The sequence below is a fragment of the Capsicum annuum genome, chromosome 4, assembly GCF_002878395.1.
Source record: "Capsicum annuum cultivar UCD-10X-F1 chromosome 4, UCD10Xv1.1, whole genome shotgun sequence".
NCBI classification, from domain to species: Eukaryota; Viridiplantae; Streptophyta; class Magnoliopsida; order Solanales; family Solanaceae; genus Capsicum; species Capsicum annuum.
The window spans coordinates 161,455,897-161,464,844 of record NC_061114.1 but is presented as its reverse complement, the minus strand read 5'-3'; the positions used below and the strand labels follow the sequence as shown (position 1 = coordinate 161,464,844).

The 8,948-nt window shown below is 35.7% G+C and overlaps 1 protein-coding gene across 1 annotated transcript; it reads left to right on the top strand.

Moving 5' to 3' along the window:
- The first annotated feature begins 916 nt into the window (after positions 1–916).
- LOC107867767 lies at positions 917–6,497 on the top strand. Its single transcript, XM_016714168.2, has 2 exons — positions 917–3,067; positions 4,526–6,497. The coding sequence occupies exons 1-2, from the start codon at positions 2,465–2,467 to the stop codon at positions 4,565–4,567; spliced, it is 645 nt and encodes a 214-aa protein (XP_016569654.1). The 5' UTR covers positions 917–2,464; the 3' UTR covers positions 4,568–6,497.
- Positions 6,498–8,948: the final 2,451 nt, after the last annotated feature.

The following is an 8,948-nucleotide window of genomic DNA, read 5'->3' as shown; positions in this document are numbered from 1 at the left end:
TGATAGAGTATGGTAGACTTATAAGCAATCCAATTGGAAAACTTAATTGGAGAGATCAAACTAGCCAGAAGTTGGAGAAGAGGAAGAATACACCTCATATTTCCTCAGTTTGTGCGGTTAACACGCACTAGGATCCTTTAGATAGGGAGAGCTGAACCATATAGCCCATGAGTGCCTTTAGGATGGATCAAGCTACACAATCCAGGTTAATATTTTAAACTCTCATGATTATGGCCCTTGTCCCTATCCTGACATTCTATATACATGTATATACATGTTGTGCAAGTGGTTTTGAATGGTTTTGGCATTGGCATTGGCATTATTTTATTTCTTTCCCTAAGTTATATGTCATGCTCCCCCCACTGACCATCATCCCTAGATGTTGCATCATTTCATGATGTAGGGTCTGAGGATTTTTTTGTTACTTTTGTGCAGCGTTAGGTGGTTCGACACATCGGTTGAGTTGTTGTGAAGTGGTGAGCCTCCATTTTCCAAAAAGCCTTGACATTTCATTTAGGTTTCTTTTCATATTTTGGAAATTATGAACTTGTTTTGTCATGGTCGGAGGCATGTCTCGACCTAGTTTGGTATTTCTGTTTTAGAGGCTTTGCGGACAAGTATTGGGTTGGATGTTTGTTTGATTCTTAGAATTGTCATTTGGTTTATCCATCTTTTATATTGTTTGGTTGTCTTCCGTTATTTATCTTTATTGTGCTCTATTGGTTAGGTTAAAGGGTGGTCTTCGGTCCACGGTGGGCTTGAGATACATGTCACGACTAGGTCTTGATTCGGGCTCGTGACATATTATTAAGTTAAAGAGATTATTGAGGGAAAGTATGCATGATAAAATATTATTGAGGCAAGAGTATACATGATAATGCCAATAATTTAATTTTACATTATTAACTATCGGCTTCAAATCAAGCATGTTCATGAAATAACCTATATTCATGGTTTCTTCATTGTACGAGCAGCTTTGGACCCGAGAATTATAGAGTACTTCATTAAATTGATTAAGGAAAGTACCGAAGGACATTAATAAGAGTGACTATAGCACAGCTATCAATAAGTCCTAAATGCACAAAAAAAACTCTCTGAACAACGGTAACGTAACATCTAATAATAGAGCAACTGAGCCTTGCGCGCCACCTTACGGAGTCGGCGGCCGGCCTCTTTCCGGTGCGTTTGGATAGGCCACCTGAACCTACCAGTGTGGCGACCAATACCCATGATTCTATTCCACCAAAACCTACATATATGAATGCTGTTTCTAGGATACAAGGTTCGAACTCGGAGGCTCGTCGTGAATCGGTAATTGCTACGATTACTAACCACGATGGGATGTCGGTGGTCATATTTGATGCGGATGATTATGAAGGTATCATGGCGGAAGAGTGCAGATTCACATAACAGGAAGATTTCTTGAAACGAGACCCCAAATAGAAACAATTCGAGCCGCTGTCAAAGAAAGCTTTTCACTTAAAGGTTCAGTTAAAATTAGAGTTTATGATAGCCAAAATGTGTTTATTGATGTTTAAAATGAGGAAGATTTCAAAACGGTTTATTTCAAACATGTTATTGAAATTGAAGGGCAACCAATGTGGCTTAACAGGTGGACTCCTGATTTTACTTCGGAGGAGGATAGCCCTCTTACCCCTGTTTGGGTTTTACTGCCAAAATTGCCTTTCCACCTCCATACGTGGTAGTACATTAAGAAAATTTTGAGCCCTATGGGAGTTCCCCTAGCCATGGGTATCGCTACTAAAGGTTGGACTCGTCCCAGCATGGCAAAAGTACGAGTTGAAATAGATCTTACTAAACCTCGTGTAAATCATGTTTGGGTTGGGCTAAGAAATGCTACTAATCCTCTGGAAGGATACGAACAAAAGGTTGAATACGAAGGGGTCCCGAAATATTGCAACTATTGTAGACTACAAGGTCACTACATGAATCAGTGCCGAAGACTTGAGAGGGACAAAGCAAAGGAGGAGGAAATGGATAAGCTCAATCAAGAAAAAGGAAAAAACAAAGTGGTTGCTCAGGATGCATCTCAAACAAGAGAAGCATGACAATGACAATCATATGACACACAATGTCTCTACTGATCAGCAATTCGAAAAGAACAAGGATACAATGGTTACTGGTCAACAAAATCAAAGGGGCAGGGAATTAATAGCTACCAAAGACCCTAAGAAGATTCAAAGAAGGGGAAAAGAGCTCCTCCTAAGCAATTCAAACCAACGGGAGCAATTTTGGGTGTTGATAAACCTTTGCCTACTAATGAAGTGACAAGAACAGAAGAGGCAAAGGAGAAGATAGCAGAAATGAGTGCTTTAGAAAACATTGTTGATCCTTCAAGCAATAAACAAGTTCAGTCTATGAAGAATAATGATGTATCCACAAGCAGTACTCAAATACAAAATGTCCAACAGACACAACTCCAAGAAAAACAACTGATAGACAAATGATCGCTATTGAGGATCCAAAAGCTATACAAGTGGTTCTGGTTGGGAACAAAGTTCCAAGGCAGGAGTGTGACAACAAGTGGATCACTGAGAGGAAGAAGGCAACCAGAAATCAGAAGAAAAAAGTTGTAATTGAGATGGAAAACATTACCCAGAATAAATTTGCTGAACTAGAAAGTCAAGGTGATAAGCAGTTTCACAAGGGTATGGAGACCGATAAGGGTGAAAGATCACATACTAAGCCTCAAAATGAACAAATTCAGGATGAATGGGCTGATAATACTTCTACTGAAGATGAAGAAAGTATAAATGAGTCATCTGAGGATGAAGATGAAATCCTAAACTATCATTATAGAGGTAAAGATGGTGAAGCAGAAGACGTTCAGAAAGCTGTGAAAGAGATATATGCAATAGAGAAGGCTTATCTCCAAGAAAAAATAGAGAATATGTTAAAGGAGGAAGAACCAGGGAAAAATCTATTGGTAGGAGCACAAAGAGTCAAAGAAAACTACCACAAAAGACCTCTAATATTCCTATTAATGATTAAGATCCTCAATTGGAATATTAGGGGAATGAAATCCCAAGCGGCTACTGAAAGACTGGTATATCTTGTCAAAACTCATAAAGTATCCTTTATTGCTTTACAAGAGCCTTTTTTGCAGGATACTTCAATAGAGACATACAAAAACATGCTCGAAATAGATGGCTATTTTGATAATATTGCAATAAAATCTGGATATTCTGGAGCACAAACCTTATTTGTAATGTATTTTCTAATCATTCTCAGATGGTTACTTGCAAAATATCTCTTACTTATATTGATACTAATGCATTTGTTTCTGTTGTTTATGCTAAGTCTAAACCTGCTGGTAGAGAAGAATTATGGGATCACATGAGGGCATTTGCCTCGATGAACTCTAATCCATGGTTGGTTTGTGGGGACTTTAATAGTATTCTTTTAGCCAAAGAAAATTGGGGGTACCCCTCATAAACTCAATAAAAATCTGCCTTTTTTAGTTTGATTTTATGATTGTGGGTTATATGATCTTGGTTATTTTGAGAGCACTTTTACGTGGTGTAATGAAAGAAAGAAGAAGGAGGTTATTTGGAAGAGATTGGATAGAGCTTCGTCTGATAATGAGTGGACTAGTTGTTTTCCTAAAACAACTGTACTTCAATTGACTAGGATGAGTTCAGACCATTGTCTTTTATTAATATCAGCTGACAAGGATGTTAACGATCATATAAAATATTTTAAGTTCTTAAATTTTTGGGCTAAACCAGATGGATTTTATGAGCTGGTAAGGCAAATGTGGTCTGAAGAGATTAGCAGAAATAGCTTCTGGATTGTCCATAAAAAACTGAAAAGTTGAGCAAGGCTCTTAGTGAGTGGTCTAAAAACAAGTTTGGGGACATCTTTACTAAGGTTCAACAACTAGAAGACAAAGTGGATCAATACGAGATTGCATAGATGAAATCGTTGGACCATAATGACAGGATGAAGCTTAATAAAGCTAAAGCAGAGTTAGGTATCCAACATAAGATTATTGATAAGTTTTGGAGGCAAAAAGCTAACCTCAAGTGGTATATGGAAGGGGATGAAAATATTAAATTTTTTCATAGTGTTGTGAAAGGCAGGAGGAAGCTTTTGAATATTCACAAGATTTTTGTTGAGGACCAATGGGTGGAGGTTGATGACAATATAGGAGAACCTGCTGCACATTCCAGGATCTTTTTAAACAAGATGATAGGGAGGTTGGCATGGAGTTGATTAATCATATTCCGAGAACTATTAATAATAATGATAATAGAGTGCTTATGGAAGAGCCGACCTTGGAACAGGTTAAAAAAGCTGTCTTGGAGATTGATCCTAACAGCTCCGCTGAACCCGATGGATTCAATGATTTTTTCTTTCAAAAATCTTGGGAGATCATAGGGGTGGACATTTTAAATATGGTTAAAGCTGTTTTTAGAGGCCATCAACTTACTAAGTACTTTACTAACACTTGTCTTGTTCTTATTCCCAAAATTGATAATCCTTAATCTTTTTCTGATTTCAGGCCTATAAGCTTGAGCAATGTATCACAGAAGATTGTCTGTAAAGTACTTAATAACAGACTTTCGAGAGTTATCCCCAAAATCATATCTCAAAATCAGAGTGGATTCATAAAAGATAGGTCAATTGGGGAAAACGTCTTATTGGCCCCAGAGATTATCCACAATATCAGGACTAAGGGTGGAAATGTCCTCATCAAACTGGACATGAATAAAGCGTATGATAGATTAGCATGGAATTTTCTTTGCATAGTAATGAGAAGGATGGGATTTATTGAGCAATGGATCAGCATTATATGGAATCTTCTCTCCAACATGTGGTACACTGTGATTGTCAATGGAAAAAGACATGGATTCTTCAAATCACATAAGGGTGTCAAACAAAGAGATCCTATCTCACCCTCGCTATTTATAATAGTTACAGAAGTTTTGACTAGAACTCTTAATAGTCTTTATGAAAATCCTAGATTCATTGGCTTTCACATGCAACCAAATGGACCTAGGATTAATCATTTGTCTTATGCTGATGACATTATTATTTTCTGTGCAGGTAAATCGCATACCCTACATTTGGTGATGGATGTTCTTAACAAATACGAACAAAGCTCTGGACAACTGATTAATAAAGAGAAAAGTTGCTTCCTGGTGGGTGAAGACACTCTAACAAAGAGAAGGAATATTGTGAGAAGAATTCTGAAAATCTAGGAGAAAGAATTTCCTATAACTTATCTTGGATGTCCTTTATTCTCAGGAAGGAAAAGAATACAGTTCTTTACTGATATGGTAACAAGGATTATTCAAAGAATTGGCTCTTGGCAGAACAAACTTCTATCTACAGGAGGAAGAATTATTCTCATCAAACATGTTTTGACTGCTATTCCAATGCACCTTCTCTCTATTTGTCAACCTCCTAAAACAACTTTGCAAAAATTGAAAAAGCGTTTGCAAATTTCTTTTGGGGATAAATGGATGGAAAAAATAAATATCACTGGGCATCCTGGGAAAAACTGTCTCCCTACTAATGAGGGAGGTATAGGGGTGAGATCAATGCAAGATATAGCTGATGTATTTGCAGCTAAACTCTGGTGGCAGTTTAGAACAAGAATCTCCTTACGGACAGATTTTATGAAGGCTAAATATTCACAAAGAGTACATCCGGTTGCTAGAAAATGGAATTATTGTCAGTCTCACACTTGGAGAAGAATGATGAAGATTAGAAGCAAGGTTGATCACCTAATTACATGGAGGATCCACTCTGGATCCTCTAGTTTCTGGTGGGACTAAGTTGGCAGATTTTGGCATGGCCAACACTTCTATCAAAATTCAAGTTGATAGCTTTATTGAGAATGGGAGCTGGAACATTCCTAAATTATCTCAAATTTTTCCAATGGATGTGGTGCCACATATAAAGAGAGTTAAAATTAAATTTTCTCATAGGATCAGCCAATTTGGACCTCCTCAACAGACGGGATCTCATGTAAATCTGCTTGGGAAAATATTAGAGAGTGTCAGAATAAATCTATGGTAAACAGCATGATCTGGAATAAGAAGTGCCCTTTCAAAATCTCTTTCTTTGGAGGTTGTTGAAACATAAAGTGGCTGTGGATGAGAGGCTACGGAGATTTGGTTGTAACATTCCCTCTAAGTGTGTGTCGTCCTAATCCTGCTTCGGAAGAAGAGGAACATCTATTTTTTTAAGTCAAAGCTAGTAGTATTGTATGGTCTCATTATAGTAACTTAATGGGAATCAGGATGATCCAAGGAAATTTAAGGCAAATGATCCTAAGCTAGTGGAAGGAAAAAGCTCAAAACCCTATTCAGAAGCTTGTGTTGCAGGTGCTCCCAAGTATTATCATCTGGCAAATATGGAAAGCGAGGTGTAAGAGCAGGTTTGATAATATTAGGATGACCCCTAATAGAATTTTCTTATGGTGAATCAACAACTCATTATGATTTCCCACAAACAATTCCCCAAAATCCCCCCGTTTATGAGATGGTTTCATTATTTTGATCTGCTGGAGAAGGCCACACCCGCATTTTCTACTACTGTGGTTAAATAGATACCTCCTAGAGAGGGATGGACGAAATTAAATACCGACGGGTGCTCAAAAGGGAACCCCGGCCCTAGTGGTGGTGGTGGAATAATAAGAAACTCACAAGGCAAGATACTTGGAGCCTTTGCTGTCCAGTTAGGCCACAACACAAACAACATTGCAGAAGCAACAACCTTGAAAATTGGACTTGAAATATGTAGAGACAAGGGCATTAGCCATATTGATATTGAGAGTGATTCAATGCTACTGGTAAAATGGATACAGAACTCTGCTTCGATTCCCTGGAATGTCTTTTCAGAGATCATGGAGATCAGAAATATGATGAATTCATTTGAAGATTCAATCATTTGGCACTGTTACAGAGAGGCGAATAAGGTTGCAGATTGTTTGGCTAACTTTGGTGTACAAGGCAGTGGCTATCCTGGAAATGCTAAGGGTGAGTATAATATGGATAGACTCGGCTTCCCCTCTTTTCGCATCAAGCCTGGCAAGAACACTTTGCTTTTTAGATACACAACTTCAAAGCCTTTACCATTTTGGAGTTCCCTAGTACTTTTGTATAGACTAACAGGGGAGTATATTGTATAGGCTGAATACTCCCGCAAATCTTGTTGTGAGTTTAATGTTTATCCATTATCATGGATAGGTTGGAGGATGCTCCACCTTCCGTAGGATTCTGAGGATTGAGAAATTAACTCTTACTTTGTAATGACTTTCTCATAAATTTATTCAGGTCCATGCTCAATGAGCAGAGATGGACAGACTTTAAAAAAAAAAAAGACTATAGCACAGCTTGAAATATAGCTCCCACACCAAGGTATTTGTCTTCCCAATTATTTTTATTTGAATTATATTAAAAGTACTAATATTTAAGAACTATATCTCCATACTAAATTCACATATATGATGACAATATTGTGGTAATAAAGTATGTCCGTTCTAAGTAGATTATTTCTCCTCATCTGGTTTAGGTTTGGTGGGCAGAATTACCTAATAGTTTTTCCCATAAGATCACGTGTAACAAGTAATTAAGAAATTGGAGGAAAAAGCAAACTGAAGCTTGAATACACAAAGACTTAGTGGATAGAATTACTTGATAGGTTTTCCCATATGATCACTTGTAACAAGTAATTAAGAAATTTGAGGGAAAAAGCAAACCTGAAGTTGAATACTCAAAAAGTTTTCCAGTAGCACAGAAGTAAAAGTGTCCAATATCTTAAAATGTGTCTGTAGTCCTATATTGATGTTGTATTAAAGCTGATACGAATTTTGCATAATGAAATTTAAACTTCAAGCTCAAAGAAAAATATGTCTACTATTTTTTAAGTAAGATTATTACATAATTTATTTTGTTGGTCGCATCTAAAAATATATTAAAGCACATATATAGTATTATAAAGTATGCAATACTTAATTAAATGTTGAATAACTACATTAATATTCAATAGATTTAAAATTTTAAGCTTCTATTTAAACTTTGATTGAACTTCATATGTCAAAATTTGAAGTTACTTTTAAAATATGCCAATAAAAATATGATTAAAAGAGTACATCTATTAGATTTATACAAAAACCATCTCATGACATTTATTAGCTACAAAAATTTAAGTTTGACACTCCCTCCGTCCATTTTACTCGTTCCAATTTGACATTACACATTAATTAAGAAAAATAATTAATAACATGACTACTTTACCATAGTATCCCTATTAAATGATGTTTACATTTTAATTTGGAGATAAAATAATTAATACGAAGGGTAAAAACGGAAAAAAATTGTCTTCTCTAGATTAATGAAAAATGACAAGTAAAATGAGAAATTAAATTGGAAAATTTGGGACGAATAAAATGGGACGGAGAGTATAACTTAAAAGGGACTATATCTTAATTTTCATGTTTTCCGAAATAGTCATTTAGTTTGACTCCTTAATGTTAAAAAATAGTACTTTAATTATTTTTTAATATTTGAAACTTTAAAATTAACTAATTTATGTTTATCATAACCTTTCTTATTCGAATGAACTATGTAATATGCCATACTAGTAAAAGAAAAGTAAGTCCTAGCAATTTCCATATTAACTTGAGACAAGTGATATAATTTACTAAATAACCTAACTAATATTTACATTCATTTAAATGAATGTTACATCTACCTCAACGTCAATTGATGATACATATAATTTATTTTATTTTCTATTTTACGTTTTTTTTAACAAACTTAAACTCATGTACATCGTACGTATCCTAAACTAATATAAATAAAAACAACATGATTGCATTTCGAAATTTGAATTTTTGAACACCTCAATGAAAAGAGTCTAACTTCACGTAGTAAACTATCAAAATTAGGGTAAATTTCACAATTGTAGTTTGT